The sequence below is a fragment of the Nomascus leucogenys genome, chromosome 18, assembly GCF_006542625.1.
Source record: "Nomascus leucogenys isolate Asia chromosome 18, Asia_NLE_v1, whole genome shotgun sequence".
In the NCBI taxonomy this organism is placed as follows: domain Eukaryota; kingdom Metazoa; phylum Chordata; class Mammalia; order Primates; family Hylobatidae; genus Nomascus; species Nomascus leucogenys.
The window spans coordinates 18,325,858-18,352,893 of record NC_044398.1 but is presented as its reverse complement, the minus strand read 5'-3'; the positions used below and the strand labels follow the sequence as shown (position 1 = coordinate 18,352,893).

General features: G+C 42.8%; 1 protein-coding gene and 1 pseudogene across 2 annotated transcripts in view; one reads left to right on the top strand and one right to left on the bottom strand.

The window, feature by feature from the left end:
- Nucleotides 1-26,730, top strand: part of DNA2 (DNA replication helicase/nuclease 2) — a 59,864-nt gene extending 33,134 nt beyond the window's left edge. Inside the window, exons 11-22 of the mRNA XM_030798144.1 lie at nt 2,819-3,049; nt 7,608-7,724; nt 7,803-7,912; nt 8,147-8,256; nt 9,496-9,720; nt 17,864-18,057; nt 18,150-18,239; nt 18,325-18,529; nt 20,891-20,980; nt 21,571-21,753; nt 23,930-24,076; nt 25,687-26,730. Coding sequence (XP_030654004.1) covers nt 2,819-3,049; nt 7,608-7,724; nt 7,803-7,912; nt 8,147-8,256; nt 9,496-9,720; nt 17,864-18,057; nt 18,150-18,239; nt 18,325-18,529; nt 20,891-20,980; nt 21,571-21,753; nt 23,930-24,076; nt 25,687-25,755 — 1,771 coding nt within the window. The 3' untranslated portion in view covers nt 25,756-26,730. The remainder of the gene's footprint in view (nt 1-2,818; nt 3,050-7,607; nt 7,725-7,802; nt 7,913-8,146; nt 8,257-9,495; nt 9,721-17,863; nt 18,058-18,149; nt 18,240-18,324; nt 18,530-20,890; nt 20,981-21,570; nt 21,754-23,929; nt 24,077-25,686) is intronic.
- On the bottom strand, nt 15,671-16,265 carry LOC100601119 (annotated as a pseudogene). Its single transcript, XR_179712.3, has one exon. The product of XR_179712.3 is annotated as a 60S ribosomal protein L26-like 1 pseudogene (transcript).
- Nucleotides 26,731-27,036: the final 306 nt, after the last annotated feature.

Sequence of the window (27,036 nt, the reverse complement as noted above, 5' to 3'; positions counted from 1 at the left end):
TGCTGGGATTACAGGCGTGAGCCACTGCACCCAGCCAAAAATTTTTTTTTTTTTTTTTTTGAGATGGAATCTCGCTCAGTCGCCCAGGCTGGAGTGCAGTGGCACTATCTCAGCTCATGCAACCTCTGCCTCCCGGGTTCAAGCGATTCTCCTGCCTCAGCCTCCCGAGTAGCTGGGACTACAGGTGCATGCCACCACGCCCAGCTAATTTTTTTTTTTTTTTTTTGAGACAGAATTTCGCTCTTGTTGCTCAGGCTGGAGTGCAATGGCAAAATCTTGGCTCACTGAAACCTCCTCCTCCCGGGTTCAAGCGATTCTCCTGCCTCAGCCTCCTGAGTAAACTGGGATTACAGGCATGGGCCACCACGCCAGGCTAATTTTGTATTTTTAGTAGAGACGGGGTTTCTCCATGTTGGTCAGGCTGGTCTTGAACTCCCAATCTCAGATGATCCACACGCCTCGGCTTCCCAAAGTGCTAGGATTACAGGTGTGAGCCACAGCACCTGGCTATTTTTTTGTATTTTTAGTAGAGACAGGGTTTCACCGTGTTAGCCAGGATCGTCTTGATCTCCCGACCTCTTAGTGATCCAGCTGCCTCAGCCTCCCAGAGTGCTGGGATTACAAGCGTTAGCCCCTGCACCTGGCCTCAAAAATTTTTTTTTCTTTTTTTGAGACGGAGTTTTGCTCATGTTCCCCAGGCTGGAGAGTAATGTTGCGATCTTGGCTCACCACAACCTCCGCCTCCGAGGTTCAAGCGATTCTCCTGCCTCAGCCTCCCGAGTAGCTGGGATTACAGGCATGCGCCACCACACCCTGCTAATTTTGTATTTTTAGTAGGGATGGGGTTTCTCCATGTTGGTCAGTCTGGTCCTGAACTCTCAACCTCACGTGATCCACCCACCTCAGCCCCCCAAAGTGCTAAGATTACAGGTGTGAGCCACTACACTTGGCCTCAAAATTTTTTTTTATGTAAAACTTAAATTGTTTTAGTTTCATTTTTTTCATTCCAGAATGAATTTTTTTTTTTTTTTTTGGACAGATTCTTGCTCTGTTGCCCAGGCTGGAGTGCAATGGCATGATCTCAGCTCACTGCAACCTCCACCTCCCAGGTTCAAGTGATTCTCCTGCCTCAGCCTCCTGAATAGCTGGGATTACAGGTGCTCGCCACCATGCCTAACTAATTTTGCATTTTTAGTAGAGATGGGGTTTCTCCATTTTGGTCAGGCTGGTCTTGATCTCCCGACCTCAGGTCATCCACCCACCTCAGCCTCCCAAATTGCTGGGATTACAGGCATGAGCCACGGCGCCCAGCCCAGAATGAATATTAATAACATGACTTTGGAAATAATTGGATCCTTTTTTTCCCTAATATTAGACTTTAACACAAGATAACATTGCTGTGGAGAAAGTTTATTTAATTTAGTTAGACTGCATATATGTAGTGAATCTGTCATACATATATAAATACTAATAAGCCTCTGAGATTGCATGTTATTTAGTAGTGCTGCTGGAGAGATTTTAAATGTTTTTTTTTTTTTTTTTCAAGACGGAGTTTCACTCTTGTTGCCCAGGCTGGAGTGCAATGGCGTGATCTCGGCTCACTGCAACCTCCGCCTCCCAGGTTCAAGCAATTCTCCTGCCTCTGCCTCCCGAGTAGCTGGGATGACAGGCATGTGCCACCATGTCTGGCTAATTTTGTATTTTTTAGTAGAGGCAGGATTTCTCCATGTTGGTCAGTCTGGTCTTGAACTCCTGACCTCAGATGATCCGCCTACCTCAGCCTCCCAAAGTGCTAGGATTACAGGCGTGAGCCACCGTGCCTGGCTATAATTTTTTTTATATTGCATTTGGGAGCAGGTTATTATGGTTCATTTTCTGTAATGGTATTATATGTATCAGCCCAAGAAGTGGGGGTATCTACCCTTCAGGGATCAAAGTGCCAATAAAACACAGTTTTTGGAGATCCCAGCCTGTGGGTGCAAGGGTGGGGCGATCCCTAGCACTTTCTTGCAAGACTGTTGTTGAGCAATTCATTTAAAACTAATAGAGGGCCGAGCATGGTGCCTCAGGCCTGTAATCCCAGCACTTTGGGAGGCTGAGGCCGGTGGGTCACTTGAGTCCAGGGGTTCGAAACCAGCCTGGCCAACATGGTGAAACCCTGTCTCTACTAAAAATATAAAAAATTAGCTTGGCCTAGTGGTGTATGCCTGTAATCCCAGCTACTCAGGAGACTGAGGCATGAGAATCGCTTGAACGGGGAGGGGGTCGGAGGGTGTTTCAAAAAACCCCAGAAACTAATAGAATGTTTACTTAACATTTCTAACATTTTACTGTAGGTTGTGTAAAATGTAAAAATGACAGGCTCAATATTAGTCTTTGTTTTTTTTTGTTTTGTTTTTGTTTTTGTTTGAGAGGTAGTTTTGCTCTTGTTGCCCAGGTTGTTGAGCAGTATTGGCTCACTGCAAATTTCATCTCCCGAGTTCAAGTGATTATCCTGCCTCAGCCTCCTGAGTAGCTGGGATTATGGGCGAGCACCACTACACCTGGCTAATTTGTTTTTTTTTTTGTTTTTTTTTTTGTTTGTTTTAGTAGAGATGGGGTTTCACCATGTAGGCCAGGCTGGTCTTGAACTTCTGACCTCAGGTAATCCACTCGCCTTGGCCTCCTGGAGTGTTGGGATTACAGGCGTGAGCCACCACACCCGGCCTCAATAATAATTTTTAGGAGTCAGATGAACAAGTAAGTTGTAGGAAAATGCAGACATGATACTTACGTATGTAATATAAACAGAAGTTTTTTCTCTTTGGTCTTTTCATAGGGAGAAGAGTGGCAGTTGCATTGGAAACCTGATTAGAACGGAACATGTAAAGATAGTTTGTGATGGGCAATATTTACATAATTTCCACCGTAAACATGGTGCCATACCTGTCACAAATCTAATGGCAGGTGACAGAGTTATTGTAAGTGGAGAAGAAAGGTCACTGTTTGCTTTGTCTAGAGGATATGTGAAGGAGATTAACATGACCACAGTAACTTGTTTATTAGACAGGTAATGAAGTGTTACTTTTTTTTGATAACAGCTTTATTGATATATAATTCACATCTGTGTAGTTCATCCATTTAAAATGTACAATTCACTGGTTTTTAGTATATTCACAGCGTTGTGCAGCCATCACCACAATCAACTTTGAGTATTTTTGTCACCCCAAAAAGAAACTCCCAAGAGTATAGGGAAGGGTATAGGGAAGAAGCCCTATACCCTTTAGTAGTCACTTCTCATTTTCCTCCAATTTCTCCAGCCCGAGGCAACCACTAACTTGCTTTCTGTCTCTGTAGATTTGCCCATTCTGGACATCTTGTATAAATGGAATCATGCAATATGTGGTCTTTGGTGACTGGGTTTTTTCACACACACGCTGTTTTTGAAATTCATCTTCATGTTATAACATGCATCAGCATTTCATTCTTTTTATTTTAAATAAATTGAGATAAAATTCATATAACAAAATTGATCATTAACTATTTTAATGTGTATAATTGAGTGGCATTTAGTATATTCCCAATATTGTGCAAACATCACTTCTGTCTATTTCTAAGACACTTTTATCACCCTAAAAGGAAATCTCATTCCTATTACGCAGTCACTTCCCACTCTCTCCTCCCTGAAGTCCCTGGCAACCACTAAATTGGCTTTCTTTCTGTATAGATTCATCCATTCTGGATATATGATGTAAGTGGAACCATACAATATGTGACCTTTTGTGTCTTGCTTCTTTCACTTAGCCTAATGTTTGCAAAGTTCATTCATGTTTCAGCATATATGAGACCCTCATTTTTTTTATGGCTGAATATATTCTGTTGTATGGATACACCATATTTTGTTCATCCATTCACCAGCTGATGGACATTTGAGTTGTTTCCACTTTTTTGCTGTAATGATTAATATTGTTATGAACATTGACATGCATAGTTTTAGGTAGACATATTTTCATTTTCTTTGTAGTTACCTAGGCATGGGTCATGTGCTAATTTCGCGTTTAACATTTTGAGGAACTACCAAACTGCTAAAGTTTTGTTTAGTACATTATGTTCCATAGTGATGATGTGGACATAATCTTATCTAATTCTTAAAACCACATATATAGCAGACAGCATAGATGCCACCCTGTGTTAGCTATAATGCTTATTTCTCCTTGCATGCTGGGCACTGACTATTTTGTTCTCTCCCTTTTTAAACAAAAATGTTTATTTTTCCCATTTATAGTTGTGATATAAGTGTACCCATTTCAGTTACAACAAAATGGCTGATTTAAATAAAAATATATAGGCGGGTCGCGCGGTGGCTCATGTCTGTAATCCCAGCACTTTGGGAGCCCGAGTTGGGTGGATCACACGGTCAGGAGATTGAGACCATCCTGGCTAACACGGTGAAACCCCGTCTCTACTAAAAATACAAAAAAAATAGCCGGGCATGGTAGCGCACACGCCTATAGTCCCAGCTACTCAGGAGGCTGAGGCAGGAGAATCGCTTGAACCCAGAGGCAGAGGTTTTGGTGAGCCAAGATCGCGCCACTGCACTCCAGCCTGGGCAACAAGAGCGAGACTCTGTCTAAAAAAAAAAAATATATATATATATATATATATATATATATATATATATATATATGTATATATATTCTACTATTTTTATTTAGGCCGGACCTGGTGAGCCACCACGCCTGGCCTAAATAAAAATATTAATAGTAGAATAGTTGATATGAAAATCTGGGCAGGTGAGGTGGTGCACGCTTGTAATCCTAGCACACTGGGAGGCTGAGGTGGGTATATCCCTTGAGCCCAGGAGTTTGAGGCCAGCCTGGGCAACGTAAGTAAAACCTCGTCTCTACCAAAAATACAAAAATTAGGAGGTGGTGCATGTCTGTAGTCCCAGGTACTGTGGAGGCCGAGGTGGGACGATCAGTTGAGCCCAGGAGGTTGAGGCTGCAGTGAGCTGAGATCACACCTCTGCACTGCACGTAGCCTGAGTGACAGAGTGAGACCCTGTCTTAAAGAAAGAAAAAATTGTGGCAGAGACCAATATCCACATTCACGAATAATCCATATTCCCTCTTCTTTCACAGTCAGCTGGATTGTATTTTCCAGCATTTCTTACAGTTAATACAGGCACGCCCGACCATTTCTTAATGGATAGAGGTCAGCAATTGGGACTCAGTGACATCTGAGTAACTGTAATGGAAATGTCCAGGCTTGTTCCCTACTGATCAGTAATCTTAGTTGAGTCATAACCACCCCTTGTCTAGATGTCATGACATGGGATGGTGATCCACAATATTCCAGTTGTCTGCTCAGATTTGTGTATCCTTTGCAGTATTTATTTAGTGTCTACCATGTATTAAGTACTTTGCAAATCCTTGAGGAATTTACGGTCTTGTGTGTAGACATACGTATTTTCTTTTTTTTTTTTTTTTTTTTTTTGACACATGGTCTCACTCCAGCCCAGACTGGAGTACAGTGGCATGATCACAGTTCACTGCAGCCTGGACTTCCTGGGATCAAGGAGTCCTTTTACCTCAGCCTCCTGCATATCTGGGACCACAGGTGCATGCCACCACACCCGGCTAATTTTTAAATTTTTTGTAGAGATGGGGGTCTCACTATGTTGCCCAGGCTGGTCTTGAACTCATGGTCTCAAGTGATCCTCCTGCTTCAGCCTTCTGAAGTGCTAGCATTATAGGCATGAGCTACTACACCCAGCTTATTTTCAATCTAATATGATATGTGTTCAAATTGATAGGAACACAGAGGAGAGGTATTTAATTCAATTTTAGGAGGCTCAGGGAAGGCTTTTTTTTTTTTTTTTTTTTTTTTTTTTTTGACACTGTCTCACTGTTGCCCAGGCTGGAGTGCAGTGGCACTATCTCAGTTCACTGCAGCCTCTGCCTCCCAGGCTCAAGCGATTCTCCTGCCTCAGCCTCCCCAGTAGCTGGGATTATAGACATATGCCACCATGCCTGACTAATTTTTATATTTTTAGTAGACACAGGGTTTTACCATGTTGGCCAGGCTGGTCCCAAATTCCTGATCTCAAGTGATCCTCCTGCCTCAGCTTCCCAAAGTGTTGGGATTACAGGCGTGAGCAACTATGCCAGGCCAAGGGAAGCCTTTTCGAAGAGCTAATTCTGAATCTTCATCCTGTGGATTAATAAATTAGTCTGGTGAAACAGTGTGAGAAGAGAATACTTTACTGGGCAAACCTGTTACACAAAGGTGTGATGTAGTGTGACATGGAGCATTCAGGAAAATGCAGGTAATTACGTTATTTCTGGAATATAAAATACAAGGAAGAGAGTAATTAGAGAGATCAGGTCATAGAATGTCTTATATACCATGTTAAAAAGTTTTCCATCCTGGGCCACATAGTGAGACCCCCATCTCTCCAAAAAATTAAAAAATTAGCCAGGTGTGGTGGTGTACACATGTAGTCCCAGCTACTCAGGGGGCTGCGGTGAGATAATTGCTTGAGCCCAGGAGTTCAAGGCTACAGTGAGCCATGATCATGCCACTGCACTCTAGCCTAGGCAATAGAACAAGACCCTCTCTCAAAAAAAAAAAGTTAGATTTTATTTATTCTGATATATTGAAAGGTTTTAAACAGAAGAGTGGATAATCATTGGATTTGTATTTTCCTTTGGCTACATTGTAGAGAATTGAGTTCATTAATGGAAGAAAAACTAAAAGCAAACCTGGAAGCTGTTGCAGTGACCCAGGCTAGAGGAAACTGAGGCAGGGTAGTGTTGGCAGAGAGAATGGAATGACTTTGAGAAGTATTTGGAAAGTAAAATTGGCTGGCATTTGGATACTGATTGGGTATGTGGGTTGGGGAGAGGATGAGGGAGAGGGAAGGATCAGTGCAAATGCAAATGCCAATGCCATTAACTGTGATCAGGACCAGAGAAGGAGCATCAGGTTCCGCAGGGATGAGGAGGAGTTCTGCTTTGAAAGTACTGTGCTTTCACAGCCTGGGTTTAGCTAAGTGGAGAGATCTCGCTGCCTACTAAATATCCAAACCCAAAGCTTGGGTGAGGAACCAGGTGGGAGAGGAGTGTGAGGTCAGGCCTAAAGATGGAATTTGGAGGCACGTGAGGGCCTGGGACCCTGGGGCAAACAATGAGAAAGAGTAGTACAATGAACCAGGGAAGGGACTCTAGGGAATACCAGAGCTTAAGGGACAGATAGAAGACAGGGAGAAGGTGGCAGAAAAGAAGCCTGCACTCCAGGTTAGAGGAAGGAAGAGCCATGCATTCAGGATCCCTCTGGGGATGGTGAACCCATGTTCGATTGCAAGGGTAAATGGATATTCAGCAAATGTTGCAGGTTCCCAATTATTAATTGCTTTGGCCTTGGTGCCTTGAACCTTCCCCTTCCCTCTGCCTTTTCCCACCAATCCAGGGCCTCATGCTGTCCTTGATTGGCAAGTGTGACTGAGGGCTGGTAGCTATTTTAATAGCTATTCTGGCCCATTTATTCTTTTAGCAGATAGCAGCATATTTCTTATACAGACTATGCAAAATGGAAAACATTCATGTATATTTGTTTTGTTGTTTTAGAAACTTGTCGGTCCTTCCAGAATCGACTTTGTTCAGATTAGACCAAGAAGAAAAAAATTGTGATATAGATACCCCATTAGGAAATCTTTCTAAATTGATGGAAAACACGTTTGTCAGGTTTGTAACAATGAGCAAATTTGAATTTCACTCCACTTTTCTAAGGAATATTACTAAAAGTGCTTTTTCACTTTTCAGCAAAAAACTTCGAGATTTAATTATTGACTTTCGTGAACCTCAGTTTATATCCTACCTTAGTTCTGTTCTTCCACATGATGCAAAGGATACAGTTGCCTGCATTCTAAAGGGTATGCTAAAATCACCATGTCTGCTTTGATTAATTTTTCTTGTTTCTATTTGATTTATACTGTAGTCTAATATCTTGATTAGACTTGCAATTACAATGTTTAGACCAAGACTCTTTGGAAATGGTTTTGTATTGAAGAATAGACTTGGATAGAGACTGCTTTTCTTATAAAATAGTTAACTTTTCCTTTGAAATTCAACACTCTTTTTCGTGTTATTTTTGAATTTAAATGTAGGTTTGAATAAGCCTCAGAGGCAAGCGATGAAAAAGGTGCTTCTTTCAAAAGACTACACACTCATCGTGGGTATGCCTGGGACAGGAAAAACAACTACGATATGTACTCTCGTAAGGTTATTATTCTTCTGCTTAGAGACAAAATATTTGTATCAGCTTCTCCTCAGTTCAGAGGATGTAATATTTAATATCAAAAGGGCTGAGTTTTAATTCAGTGTCTTTGTTTCAAATGAACTTTTTAGAATGACGAGAAATAGTAAAGCTGAAGCACAAACAGTTGTAATCATGTAGATTTCTCGCATTTAGAATTTTCTAAGATCTCTTTCCGTTAGTGGTATGTGATATTTGTCACTATATGTTTTCCTTTCCCTTTAAAGATGATGTTAGAGGCCAGGCGTGGTGGCTTACGCCTGTAATCCCAGCACTTTTGAAGGCCAAGGCGGGCGGATCACTTGAGGTCAGGAGTTCGAGACCAGCCTGGCCAACATGGTGAAACCCCATCTCTACTAAAAATACAAAAATTAGCCGGGCATAGTGGCATGCGCCTGTAATCCTAGCTTTACTCGGGAGGCTGAGGCAGGAGAATCACTTGAACCCAGGAGGCGGAGATTGTAGTGAGCTGAGATTACGCCATTGCATTCCAACCTGGGCGATCACGCCATTGCATTCCAACCTGGGCAACAAGAGCAAAACTCTGTCCTAAAAAAAAGAGATGTTAGAGATTTTTCTTGGATTTTTTTTTTTTCATGTCAGTAAATTTCTCTTTTTCTTTTTTCTTTTTTTTTTTTTTTTTTTTTTTTTTGAGATGGAGTCTTGTTACACGAGCCAGGCGAGGTGGATCATGCCTGTAATCCCAGCACTTTGGGAGTCCAAGTCAGGGGGATTGGTATTTGAGACCAGGTTGGAATGCAGTGGCATGATCACAATTCATGCAGTCTCAACCTCCTGGGCTGAAACAGTCCTCGTTCCTGAGCCTCCCAAGTAGCTGGGACCACAGGGGCGCACCACCTCATCTGGCTAATTAAAAAAAGAATTTTTTAAAAAGGGATGGCATCTCACTTTATTGCCCAGGCCAGTCTTGAATTTCTGGGTTCAAGTGATCCACTTCCTCAGCCTCCCAAAGTGCTGGGATTACAAGCGTGAGCCACCATGCCTGGCCTATGATGTATTATTGACATATTATTAATAACGTATAATAATGTCATGTAATTTTTGTAAAATGTTTTGGCTTCATAATTTTTACTTGGCTCAGCTCTTAGATATGGTTCTTGTTAAGTTTATAAACATGTTAAAAATTATCTGGAATTAAAAGTAAGGCTGTTTTTTCTTTTTTCTCTTACCCATTATTAGGTAAGAATTCTCTACGCCTGTGGTTTTAGCGTTTTGTTGACCAGCTATACACACTCTGCTGTTGACAATATTCTTTTGAAGTTAGCCAAGTTTAAAATAGGATTTTTGCGTTTGGGTCAGACTCAGAAGGTTCATCCAGCTATCCAGCAATTTACGGAGCAAGAAATTTGCAGATCAAAGTCCATTAAATCCTTAGCTCTTCTAGAAGAACTCTACAATAGTCAAGTAAGCACAATTATTGTATAATAATACTAACAGTTAATGTCCACAGCCAGAATGAGAGGAGAAACTGCACTCTGGGAAATTTAGTCACATTGACTGGATTTGCACATGATTAATTTATATGTACTATATGACCAGTTTATTAACTTACAGTTTGCTATTTCCTTCTGATCTGAAATAAGGTTTTGGGTTTATTATTTAGGGCTCTCTTCTAGTTTCAAATGTCCTAGGAAACTACTAATAATCAGGGTTTCGGCCGGGCGCGATGGCTCACGCTTGTAATCCCAGCACTTTGGGAGGCCGAGGTGGGCGAATCATGAGGTCAAGAGTTCAAGACCAGCCTGGCCAACATAGTGAAACCCTGTCTTCACTAAAAATACAAAAAAAATTAGCCAGGCGTGGTGGTGGGCACCTGTAATTCCAGCTACTTGGGAGGCTGAGGCAAGGAGAATCGCTTGAACCTGGGAGGCGGATGTTGCAGTGAGCCGAGATCATGACACTGCACTCCAGCCTAGGTGACAATGCGAGACTCCGGTTCAAAAAAAAAAAAATCCGGGTTTTTTGTAAGTTTGAATTAGAAACAATGGTACTTAATAGTCTTGTGATAACTATCTCTAGGCTTTTATATAGAACCTAATTTTTATTTTATTTTGTTATTTAATGTTTATACTGGGAGTTCTTAACTGATTTTTTTTTCTTTTTTTTTTTTTTTTTTTTTGAGACAGAGTCTCGCTCTGTCACCCAGGCTGGAGTACACTGGCGCCATCTTGGCTCACTGCAGGCTTCGCTTCCCGGGTTCACACCATTTTCCTGCCTCAGCCTCCCGAGTAGCTGGGACTATAGGCGCCCGCCACCATGCCCGACTAATTTTTTTTTTTTTTTTTGAGACAGAGTTTTGCTCTTGTTGCCGAGGCTGGAGTGCAATGGCGCCATCTCAGCTCACCGCAGCTTCTGCCTCCTGGGTTCAAGCGATTCTCCTGCTTCAGCCTCTTAAGTAGCTGGGATTACAGGCATGCGTGACCACCTCCTGCTAATTTTGTGTTTTTAGTAGAGACGGGGTTTCTCCATGTTGGTCAGGCTGGTCTCGCACTCCCGACCTCAGGTTATCCTCCTGCCTTGGCCTCCCAAAGTGCTGGGATTATAGGCGTGAACTACTGCACCCGGATTTTTTTTTTTTTTTTTTTTTTTAATTGAACCTTCCACCAAGTAGCTGGGATTATGGGCGCGGCTATAGTGCCTGGCTTAACTGATATTTTTGTCTTTAAAAAATTTCCCGGCCGGGCGCGGTGGCTCACGCTTGTAATCCCAGCACTTTGGGAGGCTGAGGCGGGCGGATCACGAGGTCAGGAGATCAAGACCACGGTGAAACCCCGTCTCTACTAAAAATACAAAAAATTAGCCGGGCGCGGTGGCGGGCGCCTGTAGTCTCAGCTACTCGGAGAGGCTGAGGCAGGAGAATGGCGTGAACCCGGGAGGCGGAGCTTGCAGTGAGCTGAGATCGCGCCACTGCACTCCAGCCTGGGCGACAGAGCAAGACTCCGTCTCAAAAAAAAAAAAAAAAAAATTCCCAAAAATTAGATTTAATAGATTGTACCTTTACCTCCCTTGTCTAATGCTAGCATATTTTTGTCTAATATCTGTCCCTATTATTGATAAATTTAGAACTGGCTAAGATGTATATCTGGTTAACATTTTTATTAAATTAAACATTTTACTTTGAGGTAATTGTAGATTCACATGCAGTTGTAAGAAATACTAGAGAGAGCCTGTGTCCCCTTTATCCAGTGGTGACATCTTGCAAGTCTGTAGTACAATGTCACACCCAGGATGTTGACATTGATACAGTCCCTATTCTATTACCACAAGATTCCTCATGTTGCACTTTTATAGTTGTATCCACTCTCCTGCCTTACCGCTCCTTAACCTCTGACAGCCATGACTCTGAGACTCTGATCTCCATTTCGATAATTTGGTTGTTTGAGAATGTAAAGTAAATGTAGTAGCCTTTTAGGATTGGTGTTTTTCACTCAGCCTGATTCTCCAGAGCTTCCCCCAGATAGTTGTATGTATTAATAGTTTGTTCCTTTTTGTTGCCGAGTATTTTTCCACAGCATGGATGTACTGCATTGTGTTTAACCATTCACCCTCTGAAAATCTGGATTGTTTCCAGTTTTTGGATATTGTGAATAAAGCTGCTGTAAACACTCATGTTAGAGATTTTTTTTTTTTTTTTTTTTTGAGACAGAGTCTTGCTCTGTCGCCCAGGCTGGAGTGCAGTGGCGCAATCTCGGCTCACTGCAAGCTCTGCCTCCCGGGTTCACGCCATTCTCCTGCCTCAGCCTCTCCGAGTAGCTGGGACTACAGGCGCCCGCCACCACGCCCGGCTAATTTTTTTGTATTTTTAGTAGAGACGGGGTTTCACCGTGGTCTCGATCTCCTGACCTTGTGATCCGCCCGCCTCGGCCTCCCAAAGTGCTGGGATTACAAGCGTGAGCCACCGTGCCCAGCCATGTTATAGATTTTTGCGTAACATAAGTCTTCATTTCCCTGGGATAAATTCCCAGTAGTACAATTTCTGGATTGATTGGTAGTTGCATGTTCATTTTTTTTTTTTTTAATCTGCCAAACTGTTTTTCTAAGCAGGAACATTTCACATGTATGAGTGATCTCCTCAGCATTTGGTGGCGATACAATTTTTTTTTTTTTTTTGAGACGGAGTCTCACTTTGTCCCCCAGGCTGGAGTGCAGTGGCACAGTCTCGGCTCACTGCAAGCTCCACCTCCCAGGTTCACGCCATTCTCCTGCCTCAGCCTCCCGAGTAGCTGGGACTACAGGCGCCCGCCACCATGCCCGGCTAATTTTTTGTATTTTTAATAGAGACAGGGTTTCATTGTGTTAGCCAGGATGGTCTCGATCTCCTGACCTCGTGATCCGCCTGCCTCCGCCTCCTAAAATGTTGGGATTATAGGCGTGAGCCACTGCGCCAGGCTGGAGTTTGGCTCTGGCGCCCAGGCTGGAGTGCAGTGGTGCGATCTGAGCTCACTGCAACCTTTGCCTCCTAGGTTCAAGCAATTCTCCTGCCTCAGCCTCCTGAGTAGCTAGGATTATAGGCATGTGCCACCACGCCTGGCTAATTTTTTGTATTTTTAGTAGAGACGGGGTTTCACCATGTTGGCCAGGCTGGTCTTGAGCTCCCGACCTCGTGATCCACCTGCCTTGGCCTCCCAAAGTGCTGGGATTAGAGGCGTGAGCCACTGTGCCCAGATGATACTATTTTTAATTTTAGCCATTTTGGTAGGTGTTTGGAGATTTTAATTTGCATTTACCCAGTAGTTAAAGTGTGTGTGTGTGTGTGTGTGTGTGTGTGTTTGAGACAAGGTCTTGCTCTCTGTTGCCCAGGCTGGAGTGCACTGGTGAGACCACGGCTCACAACAGCCCTGACCTTCTGGGCTCAAGAGATCTTTCTGCCTCAGCCTCCTGAGTAGCTGGAACTATACAGGCATGCACCACCATGCCTGCCTAATATTTTAAATTTTTTTATGTTGTCCAGGCTGGTCTTGAACTCCTGGGTTCAAATGATCCTCCCACCTCTGTCTGCTTCCCAAAGTGTTGGGATTACAGGTGTGAGCCACTGCATCCAGCCATAATGTGGTGGGTTTTTTTGATTTTTTGTTTTTGACACGTTATTGCCCAGGCTGGAGTGCAGTGGCGTGAACTCGGCTTACTGCAACCTCTGTCTCCCAGGTTCAAGTGATTCTCCTGCCTCAGCCTCCCAAGTAGCTGGGATTACAGGCATGCGCCACATATATTGTTTTTTTAGTAGAGACGGGGTTTTACCATGTTGTCCAGGCTGGTCTCGAACTCCTGACCTCAGGTGATCCACCTGCCTCAGCCTCCCAAAGTGCTGGGATTACAGGCTTGAGCCACCACACCCGGCCCATAATGAGGTTTTCATGTGCTTATTTGTCATCTGTATCTCTACTTCATGTTTTTGCCCATTTTGGATTATATGCTTTGTAGTGTTGAGTTTTGAGAATTTTTAAAATGCATATTCTAATACTAGCCCTTTAATGGATATGTGGTTTGCAGGTATTTTCTCCCACTCAATTGCTTGCTTTTTATCCTCCTCATAGGGTCTTATGCAGAACAAAAGATGGTTTTATTTATTTATTTATTTGTTTGTTTGTTTGTTTGTTACGGAGTCTTGCTCTGTCGCCCAGGCTGGAGTGCAGTGGCACAATCTCGGCTCACTGCAAGCTCTGCCTCCCGGGTTCACGCCATTCTCCTGCCTCAGCCTCCCAAGTATCTGGGACTATAGGCAGCTGTCACCACGCCCGGCTAATTTTTTGTATTTTTTTAGTAGAGATGGGGTTTCACCATGTTAGCCAGGATGGTCTCGATCTCCTGACCTTGTGATCCACCCACCTCGGCCTCCCAAAGTGCTGGGATTACAGGTGTGAGCCACTGCGCCCAGCCTATTTATTTATTTTTTGAGACGGACTCTCACTGTGTCACCCAGGCTGGAGTGCAGTGGTGTGATCTCCACTTACTGCAACCTCTGCCTCCCAGATTCAAGCGATTCTCCTGCCTCAGTCTTTCAAGTAGCTGGGACTAGAGGCATAAGCCACCATGCCTGGCTAATTTTTGTATTTTTAGTAGAGATGAGGTTTCGCTGTGTTGGCCAGGCTGGTCTCAAGCTTCTGACCTCAGGTGATCTGCCCACCTCAGCCTCCCAAAGTGCTGGGATTACAGGCGTGAGCCACTGTGCCTGGCCGCAAAAGGTTTTTTTGAGGAAGTCTAGAGTATACATTTTTTCCTTGTATAGATTATACTTTTGGTCTCAAGTCTAAGAACTCTGTCTAGCCCCAAGAGCTGAAGGTTTTCTTTTCTGAGACAGAATCTTCCTCTGTCACCTAGGCTGGAGTGCAATGGCCCGATCTTGGCTCACTGTAACCTCTGCCTCCCAGGTTCAAATGGTTCTGATGCCTCAGCTTCCCAAGTAGCTGGGACTACAGGCGTGCACTACCATGCCTGGTTAATTTTTTGTATTTTTATTAGAGACAGGGTTTCACTGTGGTGGCCAGGCTGGTCTTGAACTCCTGGCCTCAAGTGATTCACCCATCTTGGCCTCCCAAAGTGCTGGGATTACAGGTGTGAGACACAGTGCCTGGCCTGGTATTTTGTTTTTTCGGTTTTTTTTTTTTTTTTTGAATTATGAAGCATTTCCCACTTTTATTTATAAAATTATTAATTAAAATTGCAAAAGTAGATTTACAGAGCCTCAGGTAACAAAACAGGAAATGAAATGTTCCAGAGATGGCCGGGCGCAGTGTCTCACACCTGTAATCCCAGCACTTTGGGAGGCCGAGGTGGGCAGATCACGAGGTCAGGAGATCGAGACCATCCTGGCTAACACGGTGAAACCCCGTCTCTACTAAAAATACAACAAATTAGCCGGGTATGGTGGCGGGCGCCCGTAGTCCCAGCTACTCGGGAGGCTGAGGCAGGAGAATGGCGTGAACCTGGGAAGCGGAGCTTGCGGTGAGCCGAGATCGCCGCCACTGTACTCCAGCCTGGGAGACAGACAGAGCGAGACTCCATCTCAAAAAAAAAAAAAAAAAAACACAAACATGGCCGGGCCCAGTGGCTCATGCCTGTAATCCCATCACTTTGGGACGCCAAGGCTGGTGGATCACGAGGTCAGGCATTTGAGACCAGCCTGGCCAACATAACGAAACCCTGTCTCTACTAAAAATACAAAAAATTAGCCGGGTGTGGTGGTGGGCACCTGTAATCCCAGCTACTTGGGAGTCTTAGGCAGGAGAATCACTTGAACCTGGGAGGCGGAGGTTGCAGGGAGCCGAGATCATGGCACTGCACTCCAGCCTGGGCTACAGAGCAAGACTCTGTCTAAAAAAAAAAAAAAAAAAAAAAAAAAAGAAAGGTTCCAGAGACATTCTGAAAAGTTCCAAAGAAACACACACTAGCCTAAAAATTTCAGTTAAACCATGGTTGCACAACAGGTTATATTTATTCCTGCATTTTCTCAATAAGTTCCTCCTTATATTTGCCTTTCTCTTTTCTGACTTGTCGAGACTTGGCTTTGTGTTCAATAATTTTTTTCTGATCCTTGTTGATATTTAGCCTGGTGATAACCACCTTGCTTGGGTGAGTACCCACATGGACGGTTGCGCTGTTGGCCTACTCACGCTGCACCCGCTCGATGTAGATGATATCTTTCTTTCTGTACACCTGGACTACCTTGCCAATTTGCTGACCTTTGTAGTGTCCTTGAACTACCTGGACCTCGTCGTCCTTGCGGATGGGCGTGGAGCGGACATTGTACTTCTGCTGCAGCTCCTTGGAGAGCGGGGATGACATGATCTTCCTGTGCACGTGCAAGGGGGCACTGAAGTGACATTTGCGGTTTCTCCTGCGGTCCGAGTTCACGAAGGGATTGAACTTCATGGTGACACTCCGGCTAGCAGCGGCCTCAGGCCTGTTTTGGTTTTTTTTTTTTTTGAGACAGTGACTCACTTTGTCACCCAGGCTGGAGTGCAGTGGCATGATCGTGGCTCACTGCAGCCTCGACCTCCTTGGCTCAAGTGATCCTCCTGCCTCAGCCCTCCAAGTAGGTGGGACTATAGGTATATGCCACCATACTCAGCTTATTTTTGTATTTTTTGTAGAGACCGGTTTTTGCCATGTTGCTCGGGCTGGTCTCGAACTCCTGAGCTCCAGCAGTCTGCCCACCTTGGCCTCCCAAAGTGTTGGGATTACAGGCGTGAGCCACTGTACCTGGCCCAGTTATCATATTTTTAGTTCTAAAGTTTCCATTTTATTCTTTCTTCTATTTATTGGCTGAGACTTTGTTTCATATTCAAGCATGAATATTTGGTTCATATTCAAGCATGTTCATAATCACTCATTAAATGTTGTTACCATGGCTGCTTTAAAATCTTGGTCAGATAGTTCTGACATCTCTGTCATTCTGGTGTTGGCATTTATAGATTGTCATCTGTTTTCATTGAGTTTGAGATTTTCCTGGTTCGTCTTGCAATGATTGATTTTTTTTATTGAAACATGAGCATATTTTATTGATACTGAAAACTTCTGTTTTAGCTGGCTTCCTCTCACACTGCCGTGGTAGGGGAAGAGGGGGTACCACCTCATTCCTGCCAGGTAGGAGTCGAAGTCTGGGTTCCCCACTCAGCCTTCTTTGACCAAGGTGGGAGGTTCCTCGTTACCGCTGGGCCCGCTTGGTTGGGGTGGAAGTCTAGGCTTCTGATATGGTCTCTACTAACATGTGGTGTTGGTGCCAGTTAACCAGTCATCGGGGATGAAAGACCTGACTCCGTACTTGGCTTTCTCTGACACCAGCCTGGTGGGGTGTGGGGCACCTTGTTACAGCCATGAGAAGGGCAGAGATCTACCCTCCTCCATGTTTGCTGGTGTCTGTGGTTGTGGGGCTGTACTTTTTTTCCAGTGATATTTGACTAGAGTAGTTACTGTGTGAAAGTTTTCTGTCTGGCTAGGCTTTCCCTTTCCTGTTCCTTCAGTTAGAGAGAGCAGACTTCAGTTGCAGCTGTTTTTAGCACCCACTGGTGTGCTGTGGCTCTTTCGGTTCCAAATCTGTGATCTACAAGCAAAAAGAAAGCCCAGGGAATCAACTACTGTGTTGTTTCTTTGGTCCTGAGCTCCCTAGCTGGTCTGCCTTCTCTCCACCTTTCAGAGTCTTCTTTTGTTTGTTTTATATATATAATGCCTAGGGATTTTAGTTGTCGTTTGTGGAAAGAATAAGGAAAAGTACTCCATCTTCCCAGAAGCAAAGTCCTGGTTGACATTAAAAAAACAAACAAACAAAAACCAAACTAACTTATTACCTCTTGAATGTTCAGATTTCCATTGGGAAATATCCAAATGTGAGCATTGTTCAATAGTATCTGGAAAGTTTACTCGATTATTTTTAATTTGTAGAAAAAAAATTAAAATTTGCATGCTATAAATATTTCAGAATTAAATAATATCGGAGGATTCCTGATGCCATACAACAAAAACCTTTTGATCTTTTCATTTCAAAAATGAGAGAAACAAAACTACATTTCTTTTACATATTAAATAACTGATCTGTTTTCCTTGTTTTTAGCTTATAGTTGCAACAACATGTATGGGAATAAACCATCCAATATTTTCCCGTAAAATTTTTGATTTTTGTATTGTGGATGAAGCCTCTCAAATTAGCCAACCAATTTGTCTGGGCCCCCTTTTTTTTTCACGGAGATTTGTGTTAGTGGGGGATCATCAGCAGCTTCCACCCCTGGTGCTAAACCGTGAAGCAAGGTAGGCAGACATTTAAGTGTTAATTTTAAACTGGATTATTTTCAAGGAACAGATATAGTACACTGATAAACCTGAATCTGATTTATTGACAGAGCTCTTGGCATGAGTGAAAGCTTATTCAAGAGGCTGGAGCAGAATAAGAATGCTGTTGTACAGTTAACCGTGCAGTACAGAATGAACAGGTATTTGTAACAGTGTTAGCTAGGAGTGGTTTTCATGTTTGTTTCCATCTACCAAAACCAAAATTATCTTTTGTAATTCCCTTAGTAAAATTATGTCCTTAAGTAATAAGCTGACCTATGAGGGCAAGCTGGAGTGTGGATCAGACAAAGTGGCCAATGCAGTGATAAACCTACCTCACTTTAAAGATGTGAAGCTGGAACTGGAATTTTATGCTGACTATTCTGATAATCCTTGGCTGATGGGAGTATTTGAACCCAACAATCCTGTTTGTTTTCTTAATACAGACAAGGTAAAAAAAAAATTTTTTTTTCTCTTTAGTTTTTCTCATTTTGTCCTATTATTTAAATTTCTCAGTTTTCATTAGTATATGCCCTAATTAGAGCTTATCAGTTAAAAGGCAAAACTAGGCTGGGTGTGGTGGCTCATGCCTGTAATCCCAGCACTTTGGGAGGCCAAGGCGGGTGGATCACAAGGTCAGGAATTCAAGACCAGCCTGGCCAACATGGTGAAACCCTGTCTCTACTAAAAATATAAAAAGTAGCTGGGCATGGTGGTGGGCGCCTGTAATCCCAGCTACTCAGGAGGCTGAGGCATGAGAATTGCTTCAGCCCAGGAGGCGGAGGTTGCAGTGAGCTGAGATCGCGCCGCGGCACTCCAGCCTGGGTGACAGAGCAAGACTCCCATCTCGGGGGGAAAAAAAAGGCAAAACTAATGTACTTCTCATACTTCAACCCAAAGTAGTCTTTTCTTTTTCCTTTCTTTTTCTTTTTCTTTTTTTGAGACAGAGTCTTGCTCTGTTGCCCAAGTGGTGTGATCTCGGCTCATTGCAACTTCCTCCTCCTGGATTCAAGCGATTCTCCTGCCTCAGCCACCCAAGTAGCTGAGATTACAGGCACCCACCACCACACCAGGCTAATTTTGTATTTTTAGTAGAGACAGGGTTTCACCATGTTGGTCAGGCTGGTCTTGAACTCCTGGCTTCAAATGATCTGCCTGCTTCAGCCTCCCAGAGTGCTGGGATTATAGGTGTGAGCCACTGCGCCTGGCCCAAAATAGTCTTTCTTTCTATAGGCCCAGTATTTTCTGGAGGAGGTTTATTCTGGAGGTCAGTAGATGTCAAAATTGACTTTTGAAGAAGGAAAGCCACAAAGTGAACTCAAGGGTATAATTCTATTTCCTAGAAAAGGAAATGGCACTGATACTATCAAAGGTCTGGGTTTACGAATGGACAGAGGGTATAATAAATTGATGTCCTTTTAAAGACTTTTTAAAAAACAGACTTTAAACGGGGGCAGAGTGGCTCACGCCTGTAATCTCAGCACTTTGGGAGGCCGATGTGGGTGGATCACCTGGGGTCAGGAGTTCGAGGCCAGCCTGACCAACATGGTGAAACCCTGTCTCTACTAAAAATGCAAAACTTAACTGGGTGTGATGGTGCACCTGTAGTCCCAGCTACTTGGGAGGCTGAGGCAGGGGAATCGCTTGAACCTGGGAGGCGGAGGTTGCGGTGAGCTGAGATCACGCCACTGCACTCCAGCCTGGGTGACAGAGTGAAACTCCATCTCAAAAAAAAAAAAAAAAAAAAAGGCTTTATTTTTTTAGAGCAGTTTTAGGTTCATAGCAAAACTATGTGGAAAGTACAGAGGTTTCTCATAACGTCCCTCCCCCACATATGCACATGAAGACCTTTTTACAAACCAGTCATTAAACAGAAATCTGCACAACGACTTTTTTGTTTTTGTTTTTTTAAGATGGAGTCTTGCTCTGTCTCCCAGGCTGGAGTGCAGTGGTGCAATCTCCTGTTATCTCAAAAAAAAAAAAAAAAAAAAAAAAAAAAAAATCAAGGTTGCTTAGGGATGATGTAGGAAGAAAATAGTCTTTGAAGAGATGTATCAGGAGGTAGGGCAGCAGTTTTATCTGCTCCATTATTTGTATAAAAGGGGACAAGAAAATGGAAAGAGCACAGATATACGACCCAGATCTAAGTTTGTTTGTTTGATTCTGAGACGGAGTCTCACTCTGACTCCCAGGCTGGAGTGCAATGGCACTGTGTCAGCTCACTGCAACCTCTGACTCCCAGATTCAAGCAATTCTCCTTCCTCAGCCTCCTGAGTAGCTAGGATTACAGGCACGCACCACCACGCCCAGCTAATTTTTGTATTTTTAGTAGAGACGGGGTTTCACTGTGTTGGCCAGGCTGGTCTCGAACTCCTGACCTTGTGATCTGCCTGCCTCGGCCTCCCAAAGTGCTGGGATTACAGGCGTGAGCCACCGCGCCCGGCCACCCTAAGTTCAAATAGTAGTGCCACAGTTTATTGTGAGGCCTTGGGAAAGTTACTTATTCTTTTCTGCCTTTGATTCCTGTAAAATGGGGGATAACAAAGTAAAGTATGTGAAGCTCAGTGTGTGATCAGCTTTCGTAGGTATTTTAGCCTCAATCGTAGCATGTTTAAGGTAGGTGGCCTCTGCGTGGCCTTCTGAAAGTGACTAATATTAATATCATTCGTTTTTGTTGATTCTTTCACCTTCATCTTTTAGACAAAGCTATTTTTCGTCTCCAAATTGGTAGTATAGTCTTTATGGCCACTTGCATACTTATTGTACTCTTCAGAGACTGTATTATCAGCAGGTTGTGTATTTTTCCACTTAGGTTCCAGCGCCAGAACAAGTTGAAAAAGGTGGTGTGAACAATGTAACAGAAGCCAAGCTCATAGTTTTCCTAACCTCCATTTTTGTTAAGGTAATTTAGAATTTTCAAGGCTAACAAATATTAAAGTGCAGAATAATAGAATATTAGACTGTAAGACACTTACGATCTGGCATTAACTCTCGTTTATTAAGATAAGGGGGGGATTGAAGCCCCATTGTTTTTATTTTGAGAAAATGTATCTAAGACATGTACTATTTTATAATGACATTTGGAGTTTTCATTTATGATAATAACTTTTTGTAATGTCAGCTAATTCTAACTGAGACAATATTATGTTGTAGTGATTAGGAATTGGAAATTTTTCTGTGAAAGAAATAGCAGGTGAAATGTATTTCTTTGTACTGTGTGTGTGTATGTGTGTGTGCACTGTTTTAGTGGCATATAATCTGTTATGTTCTCATGAAACTAAAAATTAAGGGAGCAATGTCTAAGGAATTATTTCATCATGGGAAATATGGACAGATTTAGAGCAAATTCAGTAATTGTATTCAGTCTTTGAGATAGGAAAGTCTGTTATAAACATCAGTTGGGCACATAATGTAAACATTTAATTATTAAATTCAGAAAAGTTTAACTTAATCAGGATTTCTTTCTTTTAAATTGTGTCTTTTTCTATTTAGGCTGGATGCAATCCCTCTGATATTGGTATTATTGCACCATACAGGCAGCAATTAAAGATCATCAATGATTTATTGGCACGTTCTTCTATTGGGATGGTCGAAGTTAATACAGTAGACAAATACCAAGGAAGGGACAAAAGTATTGTCCTGGTATCTTTTGTTAGAAGTAATAAGGATGGAACTGTGAGTTAATTGTGTTTGCTACTGATTCATTTGGGGCATTTCTCTATCTTTAAAAATTGTGGGCCGGGCGCAGTGGCTCACAACTGTAATCCCAGCTCCCTGGGAGGCCGAGGCAGGTGGATCACCTGAGGTCAGGAGTTTGAGACCAGCCTGGCCAACATGGTGAAACCGTGTCTCTACTAAAAATACAAAAATTAGCTGGGCATGGTGGCAGGCGCCTGTAATCCCAGCTACTTGGGAGGCTGAGGCAGGAGAATTGCTTGAACCCAGAAGGTGGGGGTTGCAGTGAGCCAAGATTGCACCATTGACCCCAGCCTGGGTGACAGAGCAAGACTCTGTCTCAGAAAAAAAGAAAAGAAAAAATTGTGGTTTAACATTGAGAACATGTGGACACAAAGAGGGGAACAACATACACCATGGCCTTGAGGGGGCTGGGGGTGAGGGGCGGGAACTTAGCGGATGGGTCAACAGGTGCAGCAAACCGCCGTGGCATATGTATACCTATGTAACAAAACTGCACGTTCTGCAGATGTATTCTGTTTTTTTGTTTTTAAAGAAAATAAAATTGTGGTTTAAAAGAACACATAAAACATACATCTTACTTTTTTTTTTTTGAGACGGCGTTTCCTCTTGTTGCCCAGGCTGGAGTGCAGTAGCAAGATCTTGGCTCACTGCAACCTTCACCTCCCAGGTTCAAGTGACTCTTCCATTTCAGCCTCCCGAGTAGCTGGGATTACAGGCATCCGCCATCTTGTCCAGCTAATTTTTGTACTTTTGTAGAGACGGGGTTTCACCAGGTTGTCCAGGCTGGTCTCGAACTCCTGATCTCAGATGATCCGCCCGCCTCGGCCTCCCAAAGTGCTGGGATTCCAGGCGTGAGCCACCGCGCCTGGCCCATCTTACCATTTTTAGGTGTACGGTTTAATTAGTGTTGAGTACATTCACACTGTTGTTCAACAGATCTCTGGAACTTTTTCATTTTCAAATCTAAAACTCTGTATTCATGATTAACCACCCATTTTCTTCTTCCCCAGCACCTGTAACCACGATTCTACGTTCTATCTCTGAATTTGACTAATCTAAGTACCTCATATAAGTAGAATCGTACAGCATTTACCTTTTTGTAACTACCTTATTTCACTTAGCCAGCTAGTTCAACCTGTTGTAGTATGCGACAGGATTTCCTTCCTTTTTAAGACTGAATAATATTCCATTGTCTCTATATACCACATTTTATTTATCCATTCATCTGTCAGATGGAATGGTTGCTTCCACCCCTTGGCTGTTGTAATTGAGGCCTGTTTAATATAAAATCTTCCTTGTATACTTTCAAATTTATAGACAATTCAGGTTTGATTTTTTTTTTTTTCTTGGAGATGAGATCTGGCTCTGTTACCCAGACTGGAGTGCAATGGCACAGTCTCGGCTCACTGTAATATCCACCTCCCTGGCTCAGTGATTCTCGCATCTCAGCCTCCTGAGTAGCTGGGATTACAGGCATGCGCCAGCATACCCAGTTAAGTTTTGTATTTTTTGTAGAGAGCCATGTTGCCCAGGCTTGTGGGCAACTCCCGAGCTCTAGCAATCCTCCCACCTTGTCCTCCCAAATAGTTTTTTTTTTTTTTTTTTTTTGTTTTCTTATTTTTACCCCTCCTTAGTTCATTTTTCTCAACTGTATAATACATCCATATGGCTTTAAAATATACATAATAAAAGGTTTCCTTTGTACTCCATCCCTCATCTACTCAGTTCTTACCTCAGATAGTCTCCTCTTTTTTTGAGAGAGAGTTTCCCTTTGTCATCCAGGTCGGAGTGTGGAGGCATGGTTATGGCTCACTGCATCCTTGACTTCCTGGGCTCAAGCAGCCCTGGCTCAGTGATCCTTTCATCTCAACCTCCTGAGTAGCTGGGACCATAGGTGCACACCACCACGCCTGGCTGATTTTTGTATATAGAGATCGGGTCTCACTGTGTTGCACGGGCTGGTCTTGAACTTCTGGTCTCCAGTGATCCACCTGCCCTGGCCTCCCAAAGTACTGGGATTACAGGCATGAGCCACTACACCTGGCCCCATTCTATTCTTAAATATGCACAGGTGTCCATTGTGTAGGGACGTGTTGTAATATATTTAACCATTCCTTTGAACTTGAATAATTGAAAGTTATATTTCTTACAGGTTGGTGAACTCTTGAAAGATTGGCGACGTCTTAATGTTGCTATAACCAGAGCCAAACATAAACTGATTCTTCTGGGGTGTGTGCCCTCACTAAACTGCTATCCTCCTTTGGAGAAGCTGCTTAATCATTTAAACTCAGAAAAATTAATATCCTTTTTCTTCTGTATATGGTCACATTTGATTGCACTGTTGTATTTATTTACTTGTTTAAATTAAAGCTCTCACTATGTTGCATAAGCTGGTCTTGAACTCCTGGGCTCAAGCGATCCTCCCACCTAGGCCTCCCAAAGTGCTGTGATTACAGACGTGAGCCATGGCCCCCAGCCTATAACCTTTTTTTAATCCAGAACTAATGATTAGATTAAAATGGAGTATTATTTATTTTAAATACAGGACCTTGCTTTGTCACCCAGGCTGCAGTGCAGTGATATGATCAGAGCTCACTGCACCCTCAATCTCCCAGGCTAAAGTGATCTTCCTACCTCAGCCTCCCCAGTAGCTGGGCCCACAGGTGCATGCCTCCATGCCCAGCTAATTTTTGTATTTTTTTGTAAAGACAGAGTTTCACCATGTTGCCCAGGCTGGTTTTGAACATCTGGGCTCAAGTGATTCACTCACCTCCTCCCAAAGTGCTGGGACTACAGGTGTCAGCCACCACACTCAGCCTTTTTTTTCCCCAAGAAGTGGTGCCTAACTTCACTCAGGCTGGAGTGTAGTGGCGGGATCACTGCTCACTGCAGCCTTGACCTCCTGGACTCAAATAGTCCTCCCACCTTACCTTTCTGAGTATCTGGGACCACAGGTACGTACCACCACGCCTGGCTAATTTTTTAAAATTTTTAATAGGAGGTGAGCCAGTGCACCTGGCCTTCAGATAAATCGTTTTTTAAAAACGTATATGGGCTTGGCCTGGTGGCTCACGCCTGTAATCCTAGCACTTTGGGAGGCCGAAGCAGGTGGATCTCAAGGTTGAGATTGAGACCATCCTGGCTAACATGGCGAAACCCCGTCTCTACTAACAATACAAAAATTAGCTGGGCATGGGACGTGTGCCTGTACGTCCCAGCTACTCAGGATGCTGAGGCAGGAGAATCGCTTGCACCCGGGAGGCGGAGGTTGCAGTGAGCCGAGATCTAGCCTGGTGGCAGAGCGAGACTCCGTCTCAAAAAAACAAAACAAAACAAAACAAAAAAACAGTGTATGAAGTTCTTAGGCTTCATAAGAACTTCATACTTCTTATGAAGGTATGAAGTAGGCTAAGATATATAACTCTGAGGCTGGGCGTGGTGGCTCACGCTTGTAATCCCAGGACTTTGGGAGGCTGAGACAGGCGGATTACCTGAGATTGGGAGTTTGAGATCAGCCTGACCAACATGGAGAAACCCTGTCTCTACTAAAAATACAAAATTAGCCGGGCATGGTGGTGCATGCCTGTAATCCCAGCTACTCGGGAGGCTGAGGCAGGAGAATCGCTTGAACCCGGGAGGCAGAGGTTGCGATGAGCTGAGATCACACCATTGCACTCCAGCCGGGGCAACAAGAGCGAAACTCCATCTCAAAAAAAAAAAAAAAAAAAAAAAAAAAAAACAGATAAATAACTCTCATTGCTTAGGGGCATAATTATTCATTGAATGCCATAAAGATCCTTATTTTTTTTTTGTGGTCCTGTAGGTCAAGTTACAAAATGTTAAATAATAACGTCATAAATTTATGCCATTCCATATTGTGCTAAATATTTCTTCCTTAATTTATTTTACATCATTGATCTTCCATCAAGAGAACATGAAAGTCTTTGCTACATATTGGGTGACTTTCAAAGAGAATAAAACACTATTTCCCTTGCCTTTTCATACTAGGGCACTATCTCCTCTAGCTAGTGCCTATACAGAAAATTCTATCACCATACAAAATTTAATGCAGTATTTATGTTTTTAAGCACAGGTGTACCAAAAACTGTGAAAAATCTAAATTTATGGGTTCTATACATGCATTTTTGCCTGACCTAGAGAAAGAGTTTGATAAATTTTTACCAGCTTTGAAGATGGATTAACTTTCGACTTTGAGCTTTAAACTTTTAAGTCAGACATTTCAGGACTAATTTGATTTTGTAGATATCATTGTAAGAACTTTATTTGAAAGACTGGATAAAGGGATTTGATTTGTTTTCATCATTTAAACACAGTCTTGTGATGATGAGAACATAAGTGTGATTCTTTTCTGTATTTTGAGGTCCCTAATCCAAAGCCCATTTTGCTAGGATTTTTTCTGCTATCAGATGTGTTTTCACTCTAAACCTAGTCTTTTATGACATGAATTGATTACTTCCTGTTAATTTTCTATCCTCCCTTACTATCCCCCTTTTTTGTTTTCAGTATTCAGTATTTCAGTATTCTAGAGTAGATTTTGATATAAAAGAAAATAATTCTTACATCATCTTTTGCAACAAATTTTGTTTTCTGAATTGATAATAAATTTAAAAAGTTGATTCCTGTTTTCACATATGTTCATATGCCCCTATGTTTGGGAGTATCACTCAGTTTTCCTTTTTTGTGTAAAGATGTTTTGTAAAACAAAATTGTCTCAAAGTGATTATATTATATATATAAAAAGTAACAGATTTTAACAAAGGTTAAAAGATTCTTTGGGTAACAGATTATTCTGGGGGTTGGAAATCTTCCATTTCTCTTGAGGGTTTTTTTTTAATGAATGTTAAATATGTTAAAATTTTTATTTCTACCTCATGTGTTTTTTAAAATTATTACTTGAAGTTTTTTATTTAATAAATTTTTTCTACTAATGGATCTTACTGTGTCAATTATTATTAATACTGAATAATAATTAAAGTCAGGGTTATCCAGCATGTTTTCTTTCTTTTTTTTTTTTTTGGAGACAGAGTCGCCCAAGCTGGAGTGCAGTGGTGCGATCTCGGCTCACTGCAAGCTCTGCCTCCCGGGTTCACGCCATTCTCTTGCCTCAGCCTCCTGAGTAGCTGGGACTACTAATTTTTTTTTTTTTGTATTTTTAGTAGAGACGGGGTTTCACCATGTTAGCCAGGATGGTCTCGATCTCCTGACCTTGTGATCCACCCACCTCGGCCTCCCAAAGTG